Source organism: Leptopilina heterotoma, unplaced genomic scaffold (assembly GCF_015476425.1).
Source record: "Leptopilina heterotoma isolate Lh14 unplaced genomic scaffold, ASM1547642v1 Lhet_115, whole genome shotgun sequence".
In the NCBI taxonomy this organism is placed as follows: domain Eukaryota; kingdom Metazoa; phylum Arthropoda; class Insecta; order Hymenoptera; family Figitidae; genus Leptopilina; species Leptopilina heterotoma.
The window spans coordinates 216,365-241,931 of NW_025110834.1; the positions used below are offsets into that span (position 1 = coordinate 216,365).

General features: G+C 34.0%; 1 protein-coding gene across 4 annotated transcripts in view; it reads right to left on the reverse strand.

Moving 5' to 3' along the window:
• LOC122509309 overlaps nt 1-25,567 on the reverse strand; it is a 72,883-nt gene that overhangs the window by 1,217 nt on the left and 46,099 nt on the right. Inside the window, exons 6-11 of one of the 4 annotated variants that reach the window (XM_043623275.1) lie at nt 8,710-8,724; nt 8,066-8,080; nt 7,845-7,862; nt 7,693-7,707; nt 5,243-5,257; nt 4,126-4,140 (exon numbers count right to left, since the gene is read on the reverse strand). In XM_043623275.1, coding sequence (XP_043479210.1) covers nt 4,126-4,140; nt 5,243-5,257; nt 7,693-7,707; nt 7,845-7,862; nt 8,066-8,080; nt 8,710-8,724 — 93 coding nt within the window. Of the gene's footprint in view, nt 1-4,120; nt 4,141-5,242; nt 5,258-7,692; nt 7,708-7,844; nt 7,863-8,065; nt 8,725-14,773; nt 15,453-25,567 lie in introns of those variants that run through there. The other 3 variants (XM_043623284.1, XR_006302344.1, XM_043623292.1) reach the window with 3 other exon arrangements.

Below are 25,567 nucleotides of genomic sequence, written 5' to 3' on the forward strand. Positions count from 1 at the left end.
CTTGAAATATTCCTGCAATATTACACATGACGATTCTGCAATATCGTGAAAATATTTCACAAAATTAGAAAATTTGTTAAACACATGAAACCAATAGGAATTTTGTGAAATATTTTAAAACCCATAGGACTAGAAAGCTAAAAACTACTGCGCTGCTCTACCATAGAAACTGAGTCCGACCAGTGCGCATCATTTAAATTGAAAATTTCCAAAATATTTTAATGAAATATTTTCTGAACTTTCGCGTCAATATTTCCACAGAAGCGAACATTTTTCTGTTTTCAGCAATATTTCAAGAACCTTGCACTGAAATATTTCAGGAAATATTTAGGAAATATCATGTGCTGTGTGGGAAACTTGCTGTCCCAGATAGTTACGACTCTAAAAATATAAAGATGGGAGAGAAAATATTATAATTGACTGTTTGCAAGCTTACCGTTATACAGACTAACTTGCATTATAGTAAAGGCGCCTTATCGGTATTGATGAGGTGCATGAGTATAGAATGCACACAGGCATCTCGCTAATTCTACAAATATGGTTAGTAATATGTTAAAGTTTTTTAAATCGATTATCGGAAGAGTAGTAAATGAAACACTTGTATCACTTGTGCAACGTTTCGGTGTCTTGGTTTGACACCATCATCAGGCCACTAGTCAACTTTTTTTAAAAATGACTAGTGGCCTGATGATGGTGTCAAACCAAGACACCGAAACGTTGCACAAGTGATACAAGTGTTTCATTTACTACTCTTCCGATAATCGATTTAAAAAACTTTAACAAATTACAACAACGGAAGAAAATAAGCGATTATTACTATGGTTAGTAATAGATGTAATTAATGTATATTCTCAGTAATGTGGTCCTTGTCTCATCTTTATAGGTACCTTAATATCCAATTTATTTTTAAAAATCTCAATAGTTATAATAATCTCCTATAATATTAACATATTCGTTGTCGTTTTGTCGACCGTCGTTCGTGTACTTCCGTACTTCATCGTTCGGTCGTTCGACTTCTATCATTTATTCATAGTATCGTATATACATATACTCATTGTACATACATATACGCATTCACAGTAGTGTTCTATGAATATCAGGCATTCACAGTAGTGTTCTATGAATATCAGGCATGCGCAGTAGTGTTCTATAAGTATCAAGCATGCGTAGTAGTCTTCTGTCAATGTCAGGCATGCGCAGTAGTGTTCTGTCAATGTCAGAAATGCGCAGTAGTGTTCTACCAATGTTAGGCATGCGCAGTAGTATTCTGTCAATGTCAGGCATGCGCAGTAGTGTTCTATCACTATAACGCCAATCATATGATTATTTTTCCAAACAGCAAAGGGGTTTATAAGATTGTTTTAAATTTTTTAAATTCTTTTGGTCTAAGTTTGCCAACCTGCATTTTCTAAAAAAAAAGTTTCGTATATTCGCATAATTCAAGTTATTTGAATCAAATAAATATATAGATAAAAAAATTATTTGAATGAGATAATTTTTTAGCGTGCTAATACCTTTACATATGCAAATGGAAGAACATTAATTTATTTATTATAAATTTGGTATAAGGACTAAATAAATAATTATTTAACGCAATTAAAGAGATATTGGTCTAAATTAAAATAATTAATTATGAAAAATAATTGCATATTTGATATAAATAAGGGAAATTCCACGTCAACACGGACAGAGCTCTAAAAAAATTGCTTTGATGGATTTAAACGTCCTAGGGCTTAAATCTCCAATGGGAAAATTTCCTTATATTGACTGTACTTCTCTGCAGTAAAATCGACAGGCACGCGAAAAGTAATAGCCTTATGTTCACTGATAACAGCGCCGCCAAACGGGAGAAATAAGTGCAATTTTACATTTTAAGTATTTTTATCTTTGACAGCTGATTGATATTTAAGGCTAGAGGATCCTCTGAGTGTTGTATTGTAAAATAGATGAACAGAATTAAATTGTTTTATACGTTATATAAATAGAAAGGACTCCAAATAAACAACAAAAAATTCTTTGCATTAAATTCATAAATATCTGTTGGTAAAAGTATAAAAACTTTTACCCTAACAAAATAGTATATTAAATAAACTTATCATTCTCGGTGCTTTAAAAAAACACTTTTTTCATAAGCATTTTTATTTGTTTTATAACTAGACATGCAATTTTTTATAAAACAATTCATATTACTATTATTTTATTGTTATTATCAACTTGGTACATAACCAAAAAACTATGTAAACAAAACTTATCATGGACAGAATGGAGGGTATATATTTTCTCCTGTAGGGGCGCTAATATCAGTGAACAAATTTCCGGTATGCCAATTTGCGTGCATGGCGATTTTACGCAGTCAAGTACAGTCAAAAGGGATACATATACATACTTCTCCTTATACTTCTTTATGATTTTCATTTTTATTGTAAAAAATCTTTTCCTCCACACTTTATCCAGGCTTATATTTCTAATTTTTTATTTTTATGGTCTTCAGTGGAACAAAAGTCAAACGTTATTGTGTCAAATTTATTTTCTACTAACTGAAAAAATGCTTTAAGGAAAAGATTTTTTACATTAACCCATTGATGCCTATATAGGCAAAAGAATGCAGATATAATAAAAGTAACTATTGGAATCCTGGCATGGGATCTAATAATAATTTTTGTCGTTGAATGTTAAAAAATATTTTTTTAACAATTTTTTTTATAAACAAATGAAGAAAAATCGATTTTTATAATAAACTTATAGTGCTATTTGATTCTACGCTAAAAACCACTACGAAAACATATATTGCATAATTTTTTAAAAAAGACCTATTGGTGTAAAAATGTTATAAACAATTAGCCTGCCTGCATACTGTATGAGGTATAAGGATCGTTTTTGAAGTTAAAGATTTTTTTAAACAAAATTAGCTTCATCAGGAGAGTTTTTGACGTTAAAAATTTTTTAAACAAAATTTTTACCTCAAAAACTATTTATGCAAGTGGAAATAAATAAGTAAAATGTCTATCGAGCGAGCGAGGAAAATGACGCTAGTTGTTAATAGTTTAGATATTTTCATTCTGCAAACTTTGGAAAAATTTAGGAACTCAATAGGATTCTTATTAAACATTCTACATGGTACAGAAGTAGATATGAGATATATGCCTTCAAATTCAACTGAATTCAAGAATTCAAATTCAAGAAATTTTACAATAAGTTGTCCATGTAAACTTTCAGAAAATTTACATTTAACGAAATACGTCATGCGAGACGAGAAAAGATACCTATAATTTTTAAATCGTTTTTAAGTTTATTGCGCTGTTCGATAGATTTTCATTTGCTCTTTCACGTCAAAAAATCAGAAGTTGAAAAACTAATATACTAATATACCTTTTCTTGTCTCGCGTCACATAAATGTGATTAACATGATCTATTCCCCAGGTCAAAGATAGTCATTTTTTGCTGCCTGTGTAAATTAAATTGAGAGTTTCTTGATTATATGTATAAATTCTTATCTAATGAGGTTAAATAGATGCTTAATACGTATTCAGCAACTCAAATTTTAAAGCATTTTGTAATCATACACAGACCTATTTAAAATGTGATATTTAAATAACTCTGAGGTACGATTTAATGTTGCTTTGCTAAAAAATTAGAGGTATTATTTCTATAAACTTTATATCTAAAGGTATGAGCAAAAAAATTTCCAGTTTTTCTTTTGTGGATCATCCTAAAATTCTTGCACTGTAAACATTTCACTTAATCTCCCAAACACTAAGAGCCAGTTTCACCAAGGCCACCCGGATGCATCGACTAAATAATTTAGTTATTTATTTTTATTTATTTAACAGTTAATAACTGTTATAATAATTAATTATTATTAATAATAATAATAATCCTAAGAATTAGTAATTTGTTTGTAATGTACAAATAATGATAATTTATTTGCAGTGAAAAAATTGGACATATTTTTATATTTCTTTTAAGAATGTTATTTTAGTAACCTATTTTTTATAAAAAATTGAATTTAAATAATTTTTATACAGTGGCGGATCCACGGGGCTCATGACCCCCCCAGGGCGAAAAATTTACATAAAAAAGTCAGCTAATTATATAGTCGTTGCTCGTTTATATGGATATACGTACCATCCTATAAAGTCTCTAATGATATAGAAAAAAAGAGAAACGCATATTAATTGTTAATGTCAGAATAAAAGGATATAAGATATGACAGTAATATAAAAAGTTTGATATTTAATTAAATAGATGAATACCTATTTAGGATGTTCAAACATTTGTTAAGAATGTCAATTAACCCTGCTGTTAGGTTGGAAATAATTACAAACCTTAGGTTAATGAATCATGTGGTAAATAATGCGTTATTGATATAAATTTTGCATTGTACAACTAGTGGCGAAAGTGTGATTCATTCTTTCATTTTTTCACCACGTGTTGTGCACTACGTTTTCTCCAACGCCTTGCGAGGAAAGGTTTCTTCGTGAGTTTCGTATATAATTTTAATTTAACGTGTGCTTATGTTTAATATAATAAAAGACGAATTCTTTGAGTGGGGAAGAAGTTAGATACAAAATATATCTCGGTCAAAGAACAAGAAAAAAGAATTAGGTCATGATTTACTTTTGCCACGCTAAAAATTACTTTCGCAACGCTGAATTTACTTTCGCCACGCCAAATTTTACTTTCGCCACGCTCTTCAGAGCAATTGAGAAAAGTTATACTTTCGCCACACTTTTCTACCAAGAAAAGTACTCCTTTCAGAGCAAGTGTTGGAGAAATTTACTTTCAAACTGAAAGTCCAATTAAATTAAAATATTTTTATGATTTTTTCTTCACACAACATCACAGCTGACCTGTGATTGCCATCAGACACTCAACAGACTAGCTGTAATTAACCGCATTATTCTTCTTTTGGTCCCTGGTCTCAGTGCATTCATTGGTAATGATAAAGCGGATGAACTAGCCAATGTAGGTGCTAGACAACAACTTATTGGACCTGTGCCTCCAATTGGTGTTTTATGTAAATGTTTGGCCGTGGAGTTCAAACAGTTGTTGACATCAGAGCTCGAAAAGGAATGGAAAGCGACAATGTGGGCCAAATTGTCCCAACTTAACAGCAGAGTTAAGTGAAAAAATAGCATCTATTTCGACTGCTTTTTAGACATTTTTGCCTACTGGCAGCAGATTCAATATTAACTGCTCTACAATAAATTTGATATTATAGTTTGATTCTTAATATACCTACGTGGTTCATTTTATACTGCAAAATATAAAAATAGTCAAGAATTAGTGACTTAAGAATATCAATTATTGTTCGTACAATATAGGGTAGATGCACCGGTTTTGGCCATGACACGGTTTTAGCCGTGGTGGCGGGGCTTTTCACTAAGACTGGAGTCCCATGACAGCGTTTTGCGTTGCGTCGTAATGGGAGAGAAAAAGACGCAAATATACGTTTGCTGCATTCTCTCTTATTACAACGCAACGCAAAACGCTGCCATGGGACTGCGGCCTAAAGGGCAACCAAACAGCAAGAAAGAATGGATCTACAAAATTCAAAGAAAGTACCCCATGTGAGCAGGCCGTAAACAGGAAGTCTCACCATCGGTCCCAAGACTGATGCTCAAGTGCGCGCGGATTGTGGGGGCGCACAATTTCTTGCAGTGCCACGGGTGATCGTGGAAAGATTGGATCCACAGAACATCGTGGAAGGAGAAAGGGAAGCGCGTCGAGCCTTCTGAGTGTGTCAAGCTGCAGTAGCGGAAAGACTGTACATAGCGCTATCCACTCAGAAGTAGACGACGAGGCGACAGAAGAGACTCGCGAGATATGCTCGCGGCTCAGAAAGGAGGAGGCGACTTGCCTCGACAAAATGGAGTTGGAGGTCGCAAAGATGATAAAATCTTGCGACATTCAGAAGAACGTCAACAGGACGGTAAAAGATGGACTCAGAGCCATCGAAGTCCTGTTGAAAGAGGGAAAAGTAAAGCATGTCGCAGCCGATGAGTCGGACTTCGACTTACCCAAGAAGCCGAGGTGCAACAAGTGTTGTCGGAGGCGATAGGAAGGTCAGGATGCAGGAGAGTGACGGTCTTAGGACCCAACCGCCGAGGGATGAAGCTCGCGGTTGTAATTACCAACCCAAAAGAGGCGAACAGGTTGGAGAAATTGGGACACGTAAAAATTGGTTTTATGTGTTGCCCAATTAAAAAAAGAGTAATGGTCATCCGGTGTCATCGATGCTTGGGATATGGTCATATTGGAGCGAAATGCCAGAAGGTGGACAGATCAACTGCGTGCTTTAAGTGCGGTGAACCCGGTCACAGGTTCTCCAACTGTAAGAAGAACCCAAGTTGCTTTTTATGCAAGGAAAAGTTTGGCAATAAGGTGTCAACCACCTATATTGCAGGCAGCGGAGGATGCGGAGTCTTCAGGACGGCTTTTGAGGAGGCGAAGAAGACTCTTGCAGGAACTAAAAGCAAATAAGAAGTATTAAAAGGAGCGAGTCGAGAACTTCGTAACCTCGGTTATGTCGAGGAAGGATCTCGACGGCCACCAAAAAGCGTGATTTAAACAGCTTTTAATTTGTTTGTTTTTTATTAATTTATTTTGTGATTTATTTGTCCTTATACATATTTTAATTTGATTTGTGTTTTTTATTCGTCTTTATACAGTTTTATCTTTTCAACATTATATACGTGTTTACTTTTTTTTTCTTTTCTTTTTTAAATCCGTTTACAATTTTATCTTTTGACTTTTTACACTTCTTAAAAAATTTGTTTTTTATTATTATTGTTGGGCTGTGAATTCCGCTTGGACTTTGTAATAGTTTTAATTATTTTTTTTAACTACGGACGCTGGAGAACCGCAGAGAAAGGGAGAAGGTCGCATTAGCGGCAGAGTTGGAGCGCCACCCTCGAAGGCTAAAGTCTTACGACAGTTCCGAGGGAGGGTAAAGGGCTTCAGAAGAAGGGTTACTGGTTTTAGTGGGTCAGGCTGGTAGTAGGTCGCCAGTTTATTAAATTTATTATAACATTTATTTATTTATCTTTTTTTAATATTTCCTTTTGTTTCATTGTACCAACCCCACATAACCTTGGAGTGCGGAATCCAAGGTATCTGTAGGCAGATTTCCCAAAAGTCCCTAAGCTAAAAAAAGGTGGCCAAAACTAGAAAAATTGACACTTTCATATATTTATTAATTTATTATATTATTAATATTTTTTAACCGTTAAAGACAAGAATTGCAGAAACTAAGAATGGTAATTAATCTATTAACAAGTGTCAGTTACTCATTTTGTATAATTAACATAAGAAAAAATGTCCTGAAAAACAGGAATTCCTTAAAGTAGCCAAAACTGGTGCATCTACCCTACAAAATAAACTTAGATAAATGTAAAATAATAATTTTCAACTAATATTTACAAATTTTTGTACTAACTTAAACAAAAATGTCTATTTTTAAAATTAATTCTATAAATTTAAGCAAAAAGATTTTTTTGTTGAAAATAATAAATAAACTACAGTGACTCATTCGAGAAATAAATAAACCAGAAAAATAAAAAATAAAAACTCGTTAAAAAATTCATATAAAACAACATAAGTATAAGTTCTATCTTTTTAATTTTATAAAAGAAAAAATTATCGAATTGACTTAAATATAATACTATAACATTGTAATTAAGTAATACTTACCGCATTTTGCAATTCCTAAAGATAAAAAAAAGAATGACATGTTAATTTTTAAGATCATAACAAAAAAGTATGTAAAAAATATGCACATTATTTATTTACACTTTAATCTGTATTGAATAACAAAAAAATCCCATAATTGTCAATGCACTTACTTCATCTTCTAGAGTTCTCTGTAATTTAAAATAAAAGAAAATGTTGATCATTAACATTAAAATACCAATGATTGATAAAAAATAAAACAATAAGATAACAATAGAAATAATAATAAAAACATAACTTTTTACTAACACCACTACTTTGAATGTTAAAACGTTGCAAAGTTATTAAATAATAAGAATTAAGTTTATAATTTTTTTGGTTATGTTGCACTTACGAATTTAGATAATTGCTAAAAAAGAAGAAACAAATTGTCTTATCAGTGAATGGAATCGTTCACAAACTACGTCACACTCATAGAAATGGGGTGGGTGTCAAGCTGTGTGTGACGAAATGTGAAGAAAAAAATTGTGTTTAAAAAATGTGACGAAGGGAGAAGTGAGTAAAAATTAATCCAAAAAAGCGTAACGTAGTTTGTGAATGACCCCTAAGTGTTAACACGGATTATAATAATTTTCAAAAGTTTTATAGAAACCCAGTGAGAAATTTTTTACCGACCCAAATATCATATGCAATATTTGACCAATTTTCTGTTCAGAACAAAAACCTCGTAACCTCATCTTTCTTAAGTCGTGACTTACTTTATAATTCTATATAAACATCGACTTTAGAGAAAATGCGTTTACTAAGTTTTTACTTTGGATTTCTGTCCCACTTTTGGTCAAGTTTTTTCCAAATTTTCTAACAGTAGCTAAACTTTTTGGAATAATTGAAATAGATAAAAAAAAATTTTAAGACTGTTCAATAATCGAAAATAAATATTAGTAAACTTTTTAAAAATAATTTTTTTAACTGTAATGTTTGCTTAAAATACTCTTCTTGGAATTTGATGATAATTTTATCAATTATGAATACACTTACATCATTAAGGGATTTCTACAAAATAAAATAAAATTTTTTTTATTGTCTTAAAAATACCTATACTAAGAATATGTAATGATAATTATAATTTAACCCTCGGAGAACACACCTCTTTTTTAGACCATTTTTCAAAGCTCAACCAATTTTAAACTGCTCATCTAATCAAACTAAAGAACTTTTTGAAATGTAGTTTAAACTCTGTAGAGTAAGTCTGTATACTTGAAAATCCTTATTAAAAATATTTAAAAAAGATAAAAAGCTTTTCGTAAAAAAGCGTGGGGTCAAAAAGACCACCATGGGTTCTCCGAAGGTTAAACTGGTAGTATCTAATATATACTTTGCTTTGTGAATTATCGCAACCAATTTACAGTAAAATATTAACATTTTTATTAAAATAAGGTAAATAGAAAGAAAAAATTAGGACAATGATTAAAATCTATTTACTCCAACGTCTTAAAATCGAAATGATTTCTTTTTCAGGGAGTCTATCAAAAATTATACAAAATTAAGTTAATAAATTGATTATAAGGAATAATTGAACAACAAAATAAAATAAAAACATAAAATGTCAATAATTATCTTACCAGAAATTAATAAGTCAAACAAACGAAGACAAACAAAAAATTTTTACACCCTATAAAAGGCAAAAATTGAAAGAATCCAAAAAATTATAAAAATTAATAAAATTAATAAACAAATAAAATAAACAAACAATAAAAATAAATTAAATAAAGAAAGAACATGTAATAAGTAAAACAGTAATAAGATAAAGAAAAATTATAAATAACATACTATAAATAAATAATGCGTCTTTGTGTAGAAAGAATAAATAAATAAATAAAACATAAAATAAAAAACAAATAAATAACCGACCACTTACTATAAAATTCAACAGAGAAAATTAAAAATAATTTGTCAAATTAAGTGAATAATAAAAACATACTGTAAACTGCAAAGTCAAATTTAAAACTAATCTCCAAACCCTGTCAGAACCTTACAATAAACATTGATTAATGAGAGAAGAACAAAAGCAAATAAAATAAGAACAGAGAATGATTACAATAAGTGCTTATTATGTTAAATTACTGAAAATAAAATTTAAAATCATTTCATACAATTATTTATCAAAATTATCCATGTCAGTCAATATTTAATGTCTATAAAAATCAATAAAATAATATTTTGAGTTTTGGTTCAAATTTGACAATAAAGTACTACTTATATTTTACATTTTGAATACATTTTTTTATTTTGATCCAATTTTTTTTTGCTGAGTTATAGTAAGTTGAATTTTATCGTACATGGCCTTAAAACCAAATGAGAAAAAATATAAAATTATAAAGCTTTTGAACCGTAACTAATTTCTCAAATATTCTTGATGTCGCTTATTACCAATCTAACATTAATTTTAAAAAATTTAATATGACGGATCCAATATGTCGGAAAAAATTTAAAAAGTCGATTTGTTCTTATGATTTAAGTTTAACTTTTTAAACTGTATTCTGCGCTCATAACTTAAATTATCGAAATTTCACTGATATTTCAGTTAAATTTTACAAATTTGCAGATTAGATAGGGTAAGGAGCCCCAAGGTGGCGACCCTTTTTTGAACGACTGCAATTCCTAAATGGTATTATATAACATAATTAATACTATATGCCCTAAAACTGTATTTCCTTAGCTAATTTTTCTTTTATTTTACTAAGGAAAATAAAACTTAAACGACTTTGGAAAAAAGTGGCCTTAAGGTGGCCACCATTCAAAAATTCACTGAAAAGTGAAAAATATAGTTGCAATAATCAATTTAAAGTAATTTTATTTGAAATGTATTGTTTTTGGCTTATAATCACAGAATCAATAGCGGTAACTTTGTTTTTTGCTTTTTTTTTTTTTTTTGCTTAGGGACTTTTGGGAAATCTGCCTACAGATACCTTGGATTCCGCACTCCAAGGTTATGTGGGGTTGGTACAATGAAACAAAAGGAAATATTAAAAAAAAGATGAATAAATGTTATAATAAATTTAATAAACTGGCGACCTACTACCAGCCCGACCCACTAAAACCCGTAACCCTTCTTCTGGAGCCCTTTATCCTCCCTCGGAACTGTCGTAAGACTTTAGCCTTCGAGGGTGGCGCTCCAACTCTGTCGCTAATGCGACCTTCTTCTTTTCTCTGCGGTTTTCCTGCGTCCGTAGTTAAAAAAATGATAAAAACTATTTCAAAGTCTAAGCGGAATTTACAGCACAACACAAATAAAAAAAAAAAATTTTTTTTAGGAAGTGTAAAAAGTCAAAAGATAAAATCGCAATCGGATGTAAAAAAGAAAAGAAAAAAAAGTAAACACGTATATAACGTTGAAAAGACAAAACTGTACAAAGACGAACAAAAAAAACACAAAACAAATTAAAAAATGTATAAGGACAAATAAATCACAAAATAAATTAATAAAAAAACCAACAAATTAAAAGCTGTTTAAATTACGCTTTTTGGCGGCCGTCGAGTTCATTCCTCGACATAACCGAGATTATGAAGTTCTCGACTTGCCGCCAATTCTCTTCTGACTGGGTCATCAGCGATTTAATGTTCTCCGGTGTAACGTGACTGTTTACACCATCGAACATGGCCCGCCTCTCCAAGTCCCATTTTCTGCATGAGAAGAGGGTCTGCTCCGCGTTGTCCTCAGGGAACTAGCAATATGCACACACCTCGTCCTCGCGTAATTTAAAGCGACACAGGTACGAGTTAAAACACCCGTGACCTGTGAGCGCATGTGTCATATAATAGAAAACCTGACCGTGTTTCCTATTTATCCAGGTGGCGAGTGCCGGGATAAGGCGATAAGTCCATCGACCTTTTTCCTCACCATCCCATCTTTCTTGCCATCTTTCTATGAGCCTGTGCCTCGCTTTTTTGCGGATCAGGCCCTTGCTCGGTCTTATTTCCTCATCCAAGGAACTTCTTTCTTTAGAAAAGAGAAACATTTCTTCCCTTTCCCTCGCCAAAAGATCTTCTGGCAAGACACTTGCAAGGACCTGCACAGCACTCATAGATACCGTCTTATATGCAGAGATGATACGCGTTGTTATCGATCTCTGCGCCGACAGTACCCTTTCACAGATGGTCACACATCTTTTACTCCTCAGGGATGGGGCCAACGCTGGTGCTGCATAGAGCATTTTAGCGTGGGCGACACTCACCACCAGTCTCCGTTTTTGTTCACGGGGTCCGCCTATGTTTGGCATTAACCGTGAAAGATTAGCCGCACACTCGATCGCCTTATTTGACGCCGTAGCCATGTGGTGGTGGAAGTTTAACCTTCCATCCAACTCCACACCAAGATATTTAATTTCCTTACTCCACTTGACCTCGAATCCGTCTATCACAATTCGTGGGAGCTCATAACCACGTCTGTCTGTGACCAGCAGTGCTTTGGTCTTTTCCAGGTCCATTTCAAGACCTCTGGTGTCCAGCCAGCTTTTTGCTAGTCGCAGACATTCGTTCACCAATGTCTTAAGAGCCTCCTCACTTTCGGCAGTGCACACGAACAACGCGTCGTCCGCAAAGCCGATGATCACCGCACCTTCGGGCAGATCCATTCGCAGAAACTCGACCCTCGAACCTTGAGGAGCCCCACGCTGCATCTCTTCCCTGAGAGTGCAGGTGTCTCCCTCATATATAACCCACCTGTCGCTAAGATAATTATCCATTATCCGCAACAAGTAGGGCGGCATGTTTTTCTTTTTCATCGACTCGATGAGATCTTTCCATCTTGCGGAATTAAACGCGTTGCGTATGTCAATTGCTACCAACGCGCAGAAACTCTTCTTTTTTCCAGGTCCCATTTGTTTTTTCCTGCTTTGGCTATGTCCACAACTGCCTGGATGGCATCAACTGTGGACTTGCCTTTACGGAAACCAAATTGGTGATCCGATAGACTATTCTCTCCGGTCAAGTGGCCTTGCATTCTCTGCAGAACCATATCCTCTATGAGTTTACCCATAGTATCCAACAGGCATATAGGCCTGTAGGATGAAACCTTATCTAGAGGTTTTTCACCTTTCCTTAGGAGGACTAACCTCTGTCGCTTCCAGTCGCTAAAGAACTCTCATCTCTTAAGGCAAAGATTGAAGCAGCGAAGCAGAATCTGGGGTGAAGTGTCGATTACCAACTTTAGGATCTCGTTACTTATCTCATCGATTCCAGGCGCCTTACCTGTTTTCAATCTTTTGCCTGCTTTTTGTAGTTCACTAAGTGTGAAGAGTTCTTCGACTTTGCAAAAACTCCAGTCCCTTCTAAGGTATGGCTCTGCAGGAGGAAACAAAGAACTTATTATCTTTCTGACCCAATCGGGATTGTCTAGGCCGGGGGTCTTTTGCCTCGTCACTAATTTCTTAGTCACGATTTTAAAAGCTAGACCCCATTGGTCCTTATCGACTTCCTCGATTAGGTCCTTCCAGCTACGGCGTCGCGACCTGCGGATCTCTTTCTTGAGGTCCTTTTTCGCCTCCTTGAAAGCCTCTTTTAGCAAGGGATCTCCCTTAGATCGGGTATATTTCCTTCTTGCTTTGAGGCATTCCTTTCTCAAGAAGGCTAGCTCCTCTGACCACCAGTGCAAGGATTTTCTTACGGGAATTGCGCCTTTGCGTGGCATAGACGCGTTGCAAGCGGTGACTATCATATTCCTCACCGCTCGAACCTCCCTATCCAGACTGCTCAGCCTCTTCACCCAGCCCAAGTCCTCAATTAAAAGGGCTTCTCTTAGGGACCGGCCGAACTTTTCCTTGTCGAGTCTCTTCATATTCCACGAGAAGGTCTTGCGACTAGGAGCGTCCTGTCTTTTTCCTCCTCGTGTGTCTTCCATCGAGACTGAGAACTCAATGTACTGGTGGTCACTTGCGGTATATTCCTCGGAGACCCGCCAGTCGCTTATGTGGCTAAAAAGTTTAGACGATGCGATTGTTAGATCTATAATTGATCCCATCGCACCTTGTCTAACAGTCCATGTATTTCCTCGGTTTACAGCTAATAGTTCGTTTCTGGAAATCATTTCTTCAATACGAATTCCCCTCTTGTCGAGTCTCGTCTCACCCCACTCTGGCGACTTTGCATTAAAATCGCCAGTGATGATGACATCCAGCCTGGATTCTGTGAGGCTCGCTTCTAGGTCTTCGATATTGACTTCGAAGTTTGTCAGTGGGTCGTTGGGTGAGAAGTAGCAGCTATACATACGTATATTAGCCATCACTATCCACACGAACCCACTGCTTGTCTCCAGAAACTTGTCAACCCGCAATTCTGGGTTGCACAGTTTATAGCAGCTCTCTTCGCCTTATCCTGATACCAAGGGGCGAGGTCGCTTCCTTGATACTGCTCACTGCAGAACAGGATATAGACCTCATTTTCCATTGCTGTTTGCAACAGGAGCACCTGTGCATCCTTACTTGTATGCAGGTTGACCTGCAAAAACTTTAAGGATTTGCCCTTTTAAGCCTTTGCAGTTCCTCCCTGTAAACCGGGTAAGCTCTCTTTCCGGCGTCGTGATCTGTTTCTGGTTTTCCCAGGTCTAAGCACGTAAAGCACTTCGGCTTTTCGACACAGCTATTCGCGAGATGGCCCTGCCCGCCGCATCTCCGGCAGTTTTTGCTTCTGTCGGGGCCTTTGCAGGTTCGGGTTGAGTGTCCGTATGCTAGGCACTTTTGCCACCTAGCTACTTCAACATGCTCGCGAATTGAAGCATTTATCCAGCCGACTCTGATTCTGCCAAACTTAAGCAGAATGTTACTTTCCGCTTCTGCCAAGCGGATAAGAGCAACCTTAGTTCCTCTGTAGCGCGGCAATAGTCTGCACTCCATAGTCAGGTCGGGTTTACCTAGCTTTTCTTTCAATGCTGAAGTCACCTCACTCTTTGTAGTGGCTTCATCCAGGTCTTTGATCTCTAGAGACCTCCTATTTACTAGAGGTGTGACCTCAGCCTCGCCATGCAGGGCCAAGGACAGAGCCTCCGCAAACTTTAAGGTCTCTCCACCCTTTTTCACTATTAGGAGAACCTTCTGTTTAAAAGTTCTCCTGATTTTCCGGATCACGGTACCTGTATCTTCGGGTTTAACCTTTTCTTTTATCAGCGGCAAGATACCCTCATAAAATTTTGGGTCTCTTGCCGTGATCTTCACAGCTTCCATAGACCTCAGCTTCGAAGGGGGCTTCGAGAACTCTTTTTTCTCACCTGGTGGCTTTTTCCTTGGAGCCCGTTGCCTTCTCCTTCCAGCAATCTTAAAGCCGTCCTCATCGTCCGCTCCGTCTTTCAACACGGTCTCAGCATATGTCTTGCTAGGACTCCTTGAGGACGCCTCTTTTGTTCCAACTAGCAACTCAGAATCAAGCTGTGGAACATCCTTTCGCTTGATCCTCTTTTCGCTCTGAGCCGCTTGTTGAGGACTCTTTTCCGGGCTCACCCCTTCTCTGGGGCGCTTATTTACGTTCTTTGCCTTATTAGAACCTGTAGCTGCTGCACTATCTTTTTGTCACCCGAAATTAATCCGGAAAAATCCGAATTCTGTACGGTTTGTGAACAACTAGTGAATCCGGAGTTGGTCCGATGAAGTCTGAAATTAATATCAGTTAATTTTAACTAGTGAATCCGGAATTAGTCCGAAGCAATCAAAAATTAGTCCGGACAATTTAGTGAATGTTAATAAAAAAATAATTATACAAGTTACACATATTAATTATTATTACTTTATGGTACATTCAACATATTTTTCGATTTACCTATCGCAATTTGATTTACATTAACTTAAAATTTCTAACGCTTGGGGATTCGAACCTACACCTATCTAACATTATATCGCACCGAAATCGAATACACTAACCACTATACTACGCTCGCATGGGAGTTCAAATTCATAATAGAATTTATAGAGTGTCACGAAAAGAAATGACAAGAAACTAACACATAATCAGTGTCAATTTTAATATTGAAATAAGATCATTAATAATACTAGTAAATTTGTAAAAACAAATTATGACTGCAGAATTAAATATTTTATTTACCATAAGTAAATACCCTGAATAAAAAGTAGGACCGATTTCGGACTAATCCGGAATTTGTCCGCAACAGTACGGTTTATTGTGGAGTTTTTTCACCATGAATTAAGTTTGAAATCAATACTGTTTTTTATCACTATTGAATCCGTAATTAGCCGGGTTTAGTCTGTACACCCAGAGAAATGGTATATTTGTCTCAGAACCAACTAGACCCCCAGATCAGAACTTTTTTTTGTGTGGCTGTGTTATCGGACAAATCTATAATAATATACCCGGATTTAATCCGGATTAGTCCGAAATCTTTAGCAGGGATATAATATGATTCGTGTGGCCGATTATTACCGGATTCTTAGCATACATATTTCAGATTGTTTCGTATTTGTTTCGGAATATGATTTTACCACACTAATTCCGAATTGAAGCGGACTAATGTCGAATTATTTGTGTACAGATTTCGGATAATTTCATATTTGTTTCGGATTATACCTTTTAGTTGGATTAAATCCGGATTGTTGCAGACAATTTTCGGATTCTTAGCATACAGATTTCGGATTGTTTCGTACTTCTTTCGGAATAGGATTTTGCCACATTTAATTTCAAATTGTTGCGAACTAACACCGGATTTCTAGCTTACAGAGTTCGGATTGCTCCGGAAATTTTGTGAATTAAGTTTTTTTAACTAGATTAAACTCGGATTGTTGCGGACTGATTCCGTATTCTTTACATATTGATATCGGATAATTCCGTACTTATTTTAGAAGAATTCTTCACCGGTCATAAATTTGGATTGTTGCGGACTGAATTCGTAGATATTCAGGATTACTCCGGAGTGTTTTCGTATTCAGGTTTTCGTTCGGATTGATATGAGACTAGCACGGATCATTTTCGGACCTTTTTCGTACAATTTTCATACTAATACGTACTAATGTGTCCGTATTTAATCCGGAATTAGTCCGAAATTTTTACCAGGGATGTTTATGTTCCTTACAAGTTTAAAAACTTGTTGGGCTGCAAATTATGTATATATTTTTGACAACAAGCCTAAGAACTTGTTGGGCTGCAAATTGTATTTATATTCCTGACAACAAAAGCCTAAAAACTTTTTGAGCTACAAATTATGTTTATTTCTCTGACAGCTATATTAAAATGTAATATGGCTGGGCTGCGCATGTTTTCATTACATTTCAGATCAAAGAATTAGATCCTACACCTATGGGATCGTTGATTTCAAGCTACGCCTATGAACGCGAAGAAGCTTGGCCATTGTGAAAATCAAGAGTACTTTCGATTGCACGGCGCAAGTGTTGGACGGAGAGTGGTGGGGACGGCGGGAAAAACGAGGAAAGCGTCCTTTTTCAACCGGTTCAGTTCTGTAGTTACTTTCTTCAAGTGAAAATAAAAATAAAATAAAAATTTTGTTTATTTCTCGAACCAATTACAGAAGCTATTTTAAAATATTATTAATTACACTACCGGCGGAAATTGTGCGACCGATAACACTGAAGGGCAGAATCTCACGACAGTGTTATAAGCTTATAAGTAAACTGTAATAAATAAATGAATAACCAACACTGAAAGGCTAAATCTCTCGACAGTGTGGCATATTAGATGTAAAATAAAATAAAGATTAACCAACACTGAAGGGCAGAATCTCACGATAGTTCGGCACATTACATGTTAATTAAACAAAAGTATAACCAACATTGAAGGGCAGAATCTCACGACAATGTGGCATACTAAATGTTAAATAAATATGAGAATAACTAACAATGAAGGGCAAAAACTTGCAACAGCGTAGCAAACAAAAATAAATATATCAATTAAATATAATAATACAAACAATTAAATGATGCAAAGAGAAAAGAACACTTAAAATTTATTCCAAAAATAAAAACATCCGCAATGGTTGAAGGGTAGTCCCAAACTGAGACTCCTACTCGTCAGGTCAGTGACCCGTTAGAAAATAGAGTGGGGGCAGCTACCACCTATTGTGAATCCAAAGTAATTGAAAAATAAGGTTGACTTGAATAACCGAACCTACAGTCGGCCATCCTACATTTCACCTTGTCTCGAGGTGACTGTCATCATCGTCCGACCCGAGAGAAACTCCATGATCGCCACTGCCACCATCCTTCTCGCTTAGACCATTGACCACCTGTTTTCCATCTGCGTTATCTTGCGAGTTGTGAGTCGATTGTTGACATGATTCATTAAGAATACTTATATATTTAAGTAGTGATTCTGGGGTCTGATGATTACCTGCCTTGGCGACCATTTTTATGACGTGACTATTCAATTCTTCCTATCAGGCAATACTTCATTGGACCCAGTAATCTTACAGACATTCAACAAGGACATTTTTTCGTAAAAATACTTGGTATAGTTTTCCTTTTTTTGTTTTCTACGATCCATCATAACTGTGAGACTTTTGTAAAAATTACGTTTTGATGGACAGGCATTTTTAATTTTGATTTTCCATTCAGTCCAAAAAAATTTTAAAGTGGGTAAACTTTTATACCAAACCTCAGCTAAGCCACTCAACTTTATAAGAGCGTAATAAACAGTAATGGAATCATCCCATTGAAATATCTACCTTAACTCATCTTTTTATAACACCAAGTTTCTGCCGTCTGCTCCTTATCTTCAGGGTCAAACCGTGGAACTGCATCTTCTTTAGAACTTGGACCTGTATGTCTCTGTGGTATAGCCTCAACAAATTTGGTCATAGCTTTAGTCAAACGCCTAAGGTTGTCTTTGGTTTCTTGAGCTTCATTTTCATGTGAATCTCGATAAGATCTCCTATTTTTAGTGCAAGGACTTCTGGATCTCCTTCTCGATTTCCCAGTAGAATTTCGTTCATCATGGTGAGGACTCCTAGACCTAGATTTCGGACAAGACCTCCTGTGTGATCTCGTTTCAGAATTTCGTCCACTACGGTAAGTTCGCCTAGACTTAGATCTTCGACTGGATTTCCTACTCGATGTTTCCTTGGTAAGACGTGGAGTATTGCTGGAAGCGGATCCATGTCGACGCTGTCGTTTAGGTGCCCATGTGATACGACGGTAGACTTCCTTATCAGAAGTCCTCTTGTTATGCTGTGGGGATGTCATCCTAGGGACTCGAAGAGCAAGTCAAAAATAAAGCGAAAAAAAGGAAAATCTGGAATATTAACAATAAGGGCGTAATAAGTTAATAATATATCCAAGCAAGCTACGTTGGTATTGATAAAAAAAAATTTTCTTGCAAATCCCACTTCTGAATTGAAGGGAGCAGATTAAAATTCATTATTCTCGTTCTACACTAAAGAGCAGAGTCCCACGACAGCGTGGCAAAACAGAAATAAATGCTAAATAAATGTTCAGACTGATTAAACACATTTAACTAAATTAGTAGCAGATTAATATATAACACTGAAGGGCAGAATCTCACGACAGTATTATAAGTAAACTGTAATAAATAAATGAATAACCAACAATAAATGGCAGAATCTAAAAACAGTGTGGCACATTAGATGTAAAATAAAATAAAGATTAACCAACACTGAAAGCAGAATCTCACGATAATGTGGCATACTAAATGTTAAATAAATATAAGAATAACTAACACTGAAGGGCAGAATCTCTCGACAGTGTGGCACATTAGATGTAAAATAAAGTAAAGATTAACCAACATTGAAGGGCAGAATCTCACGACAATGTGGAATACTAAATGTTAATTAAATATAAGAATAACTAACACTGAAAGGCAGAAACTCGCAACAGTGTAGCAAACAAAAAGAAATATAACAATTAAATATAATAATACAAACAATTAAATGATGAAGAGAAAAGAACACTTAATACTATTCCAAAAATAAGAACATCCGCAATGGTTGAAGGGTAGTCCCAAACTGAGACTCCTACTCGTCAGGTCAGTGACCTATTAGAAAAATAAAGTGGGGCAGCTACCACCTATTGTGAATCCAAAGTAATTGAAAAATAAGGTTGACTTGAATAACCGAACCTTACATTATATAATGATATTTAAAAAGTAGATCCTAGTAAGAATGTACTTAGTAAAATTCATTTTCAACCCTTTTTCACAGCCACGCAATTGACTCAACGGCGAATTAGAGAAATCGAAGATTGAAAATTTTGCTTCGAACGGTCCGACTGTTTTTATAATATCTCGGGAACCCGTTAATATTTTTTGCTGTTCTTGGTCTCTATTTAAAGCTTAGATTACAAGAAATAGTCAATGAAAGTAACAATTTATTTTATCAGTTTTTCTAAATTTTGCCAGAAGTCAAAGTCAGGGTAAGAAATTCCAAAAAAAAATATAATTATTTGTCCGTGTTTATAACATATCTCGCTTCCTATTTATGCAATGTAAATAGTGTAATTTCATTGGAAATTTATTAAGCTTTTCAATGCAATTTAGAAAAAGTATCTAGCTTCATTTTTGACAGAGTTATCACTGTTTTTGTGCGGGTGTGTTTTTTAATAGCTCGAGGTCCAATACTTTATACGACAGAGCCTCAAAAAATTTTACTGACATTAAAAGTAATTTAGTTATTTTATATAAGATTCAAACAAAAACAAACAAATTACATTGATTAGGTCCTTTCACACACTTTACACTTCTAAATAAAATTCTCTGCGTTTCAATATCGAGCTTATAAAATAAAATGCACTCTTTGTCTCTCTTAAATTTGAAGGGTTTAACACATTTAGCCATAGTGTTCTGACGTCACGTACTTTCTTATAATTTATAAATATTTTCCACTCATCAGCTTATGCCGGGCAGTCTGTAAGTATGTGATGAAGCATTTCTACCTGTATATGTTACAACATTGACAAGTTCCGGAGTTTCTTAAATCGTGCTTCATTCTTTTAAATATTATTCTAGAAGCATTATCGTTTAAAAATCTTAGTTGTGCAAACAAGCTTCTGATTTCATTATTTATTCTAATTTTTAGATATCGTTGCCTTCCTTCACAGATCGGTAAGTAGCGATACACATTTAGTGAGTTACATGAGGCAAGGAGAGACAAGTCCAAGTTATACAAGTGTTGTTCACATCTTTTTAAAATTTGTTCACCATTACTGCGCAGTGAATCTGCAGATAATTCATTCCATAGATGCATAGAATCAGAGTTGGAGAATAATTTTTTAATTTGGTTGACCCAATTATATTTTATTTTATTACTATTTTCTGAGGCTAACGTTAATAGTTTTTTTAAAACTTTTTTTAGGGTATCTTTCATCTGACATTTCAAGAAGTTTAATTAGCCAAATTAATACTAGTTTAAAAATTGTTTTAGCTAATGAACTTACACTTGTCTCGATTTTTATCGCACATCCCGGGGTACAAAGTGGGATTCCAAGCAATTTTTTATAAAAAATGAGTTGTATTTTTTCTAGTTTTTCAGTATATAAAAGACCCCATATATGTGCATTATGAAGCAGGGAACTCATTGCAATATTATCTTTTAATTTTTCTATTGTGTCCCATGAATCGGTTTTAGTACTTTTAATAACAGACACCGTCGAATTTAGAGCTTTTAATGACTTACTGCTTATCGTTTCTGCAGCGTTTGAAAAAACTGGAGAGCACGAGAACGAGGTACCTAAATACGTATAATTATTAGTTATTTCGATCACCTCATTGTTAAAAAGAAAAGGTTTTAATTTTTTTGTGTGACAGTAGCCTCCTTTTTGAAACACCATTATTTTAGTTTTAGGTGTATTGACCGTAAGTTGGTTTAAATGGCAGTATTTGCTAAGTACTTATAAGATCTTTTGTAATTTTATTTTAGAGTTAGTTAAACTCTAAAACCGTCTGCGTACGATAGCAACACTACTTCTGTTAAATGGTCAGTACTTATGCCTTCAATTTCTTTGCCGCGGAAAAATTCTTCTATATATCTTCCAAAAACAGTGAAAACAATGTTGGGCTTAGAACTTCGCCTTGGAGGACGCCCTCTGTAATCTCAATGGTTCCGTAGTTTTGAAACCTTGTCTAACATTACCTGAATCTTCATCGTAGACTTTTTTAAGAATTCTTATTATTTTGGTACTTAGTCCTAAATTAAATAATTTATTCCATATGATATTATGTTTAACCGAAGGGAAAGCATTTTTAAAGTCTACGAATACACGGAGAAAAAAGGATACCTAAATTTACCCTGAGGATTGTAAAACTTGACAAATTTTCAGTGTCAACTATAGGACAACACTCTGGTGTTTGTAGATTACTATTTATATAGTGTAAAATAAACGTAATTAGTTTTACACTCGAGGAATGTGTAGTACTTTATTTTGTCTGCTTAATTAGATTTTTAAAAATAAACTTTTATTTGTACAAAATTTATTTAAGCAATTAAAAAATATTTAACTTAGATAATAAAAATTTTAAATTGCAGAACATTTTTGATTTTTTAAAGTAGTTTTTGACTTTTCAGTCATTTAAAGAGTTTCAGAATTTATTTACTCTTTTTAGTAATAATTCTTAAAAAAAAATTTTTTTTGAAAAGAAAAATAATTAAAATATTGAACATTTTAATTAATTTAAATTTTGTTTCAATAGAAATTATTATTTTATAACATCCACAGAAATAAATCATAAATAAATAATAACCCATATTTTTAAACGTCAAAATTTATTTATCGATGTTCACTTTTTGCTGCATTTGTGGTTAGTTACTTCAACTAAAAAACTGGTTAGTTTACATTTTCTGGAGTGTAAAATAAATAATAAAATATGTGTAACTTTTACGAAGAATAAAATATGGTAAAGTGTTAGTAATATCATGAAGAAGATTAGAATGACTAAATAAGTTTTTAACATTCGAAATTTAGTACTCCAGTTTTCTCCTTGTAGTGCGAAAACTTTTGATTTTTTATGATTTAAATGTATTTGAATAATAGAATTAAGTGTAAACATGTGGTCCGCGCAGCTTCTTTTTTTCCGGAAGCCAGCCTGGAATTCGGATATCAAATTAGAAAAAAAAAAAAATTAAAAAAAAAAATTAAATTAATAAAATTAATTTAATTTATTATTATTATTATTATTTATTTAATTTAATTTTTTTATTTTTAATTATTTTTTAATTAAATTAAATTTTTATTCAAATTCAATCCTTCAGTCCAGTTTTGTATTCTATTGTTTAAAATTGTAGAAAATATTTTTAAAATGCAATTAATTAAAGCTATTAGTCTATAATTTGAAGGATTAAATTGATCACCTTTTTTATATATCATGCTAAAAATATTTTACTCCATTTTTTGGCGTAATTTCTTGTTCTAAAATAATATTGAAAAATATTTGTAAGTAACTGATCCATTCATGACTTTAAAAATTCAAAAGATATGCCATCTGGGCCTGGAGTTTTTTATTTTTGATTTACGGAGGGCAAGAGTTATTTCTAAATAAGATATATTTGCATCTAAATATGGGTGCCTAACGTCAAAAAAATTGGCATCAATATATACTCTTCGGATACAGATTATAATGATTTTCAAACCACTTATTCAGATCAATACCTTCCTGTTTGGGAGCTAATGTTTTTCTATATCGATTTAATTATTTTCCAAAAACTCGTTGAATTCGTTACGTTAGCCAAAGAATCAGTAATGTTTTTTCCATAACTGTTTTTCTTTTGTTGTATTAAATTTTTATAATTCTTTTTACTTTGCTCGCAGTCTAATCTCGCCTCCATAGAATAATTTTGTTTTTTAATATTTTTTAGTTTGACTCGAATCTCATTTCTTAGGTTGTGACAGTCACCGTCAAACCAGGGCTTCCCTCTCCTTATCTCAGACACGTCATACGTTTTTTCATATCAATTGTCTCGCAGTGGTATAAATTGATTGTATTAAGAATTCATAGTTTTCATCGACCTCAGTTGTCATTGACCTACTTAATAAATGTGTAGCAATTTGTGAACTATATTCCGGGAGAAAGGTATCATTCCATACTAATTTTGAAATTTTATCATCTTTAAACCTAGGAACATCCAAACTAGTTTTTAACGTTAATACAAGTGGGAGGTGATCAGATCTTGTAGGTATTTTATTAACTTTGAAATTCAAAATTTTTTCAACACAGCTTTGATTGCACGATACTAAATCAATTACGGATGTTCCTAGGTAACTAAGGTATGTAAATTGAGCAGAATAATCGTTTTGCGATCTACCATTTAACAAAATCAAATCATTCTCTTCCATGCATTCAATCAGTAGTCTGCCATTCCTATTTACAAGTAAATCCGACGAGTGCCTATCTGTTCTAAGGAGATTATTACAATTGGTTAAAATTCCCCACCCGTGCGTTGAAATCCCCGCCTACTATTATCGGTATATTGGGACATTTAAGTGATATAACTTGTATCGTTTCATTAAAATTTTGCGCTTAAATTTCGAAGTTTATCTTCGGACTAAAATACACCATGCCGATTATAAATTCCAAATCTTTGATCTCAATTTTATTAAAAATATAATTATCAGATTTCGCTAGGGTAATCGAATTATACTTATCTTTTGAGGCAAATATTGCAATTCCACCGCTGAGTCTTCCTTTTTGTGCTTCTTTTTTGGCTGGACTGCTGGTTACTTTATAAAAATTGGATCCATTAAGATGAAAACTGCAAAGTTAATCCATGCGCCAAGTCTCCGCCAAGCAAATCACGTCATTAGGTTGAATCGAGAAGGATAAATCAAGGGTGTTAGAGAAACCACGTGCGTTCCAGAAATAAATATTAACTTCTCTGGTATGTGATTCTCCTTCTTTGTCAGTCGAGTTTTGGGGATTTCTTTGAAGGTTCTTCTTTATTTGTTTTTGTTGATAGAAATGGCTTTAAATTACCTTCTTTTATAAGAATTTTGAATTTCTTATTTTCTTTTGGGTGTCTCGTTTCTGGATTATTTGTAGAATAAGTTCTTTTTCTTGGAGTTTTGTAAGTCTACTCTGACGAATCTGGTCCATTTTAGGATCCTGAGGTTTATTATTTACATCCATCATTTTCACATTAAGAAGCTCCAGAGCTTCGGTTAAGGTATAGCGTTTTCCATCCGCCTCGATGAATTTACCCTTTATGGATGCGATTTGACCATTTCCTCTCAGTTCAGGAAGACAGCTTCTTAGGTTCCATTTGTTCCTCTTTATACATATCGTTTGACACGTAGATTTTCATCTCTCTCAGCTTATTTGCCTTGTTGAATATGTCTACTTTCCACATGTATCCAGAAAGTGTTATTAAAACAGGTCACTTGTTTACAAACTTTCCTAATCTTCTGACTTCAACAATGTTAGTCTCTGTTAATAGAATATTTGCTTCTCGAAAAGTTTTAATAATATTCTTAACAATTTTTGAGTTGTATTCTTCAGAATCTTCTAGATTGTATATGATGAGATTATTTTTCCTTCCTTTGGAGTAAAGAGTTGCTATTTCCTTTGCCATAGTGTCGATTTTCTTCTCTAGAGTTCTATTCTTATCCTCTAGATCAGTACATCTGTGTTTTAGTTCAGTAAGATCATTGATAAAGGCACTTTGATTTTCCTTTATTTGTTTGATGTCATTAACTGCACCAGTCACTTTCACAGATGTTGATACCACATCACTTTGCACTTTGAGCAATATCTCTTTATGTTCAGCAATACTGTTTTTTGTCATTTTATTATAGAAATCTACAAAACAGTATGTTTTACAACACTCTCAAGAATTACAAAATAAACACGTCTTACTCGTATCACGGTCAGTAAGAGACTCCTATTTTGATAAATATTACGTCGTAAAAACATTCAAAAGTGATTTTACATAAAAACACATGGTGGA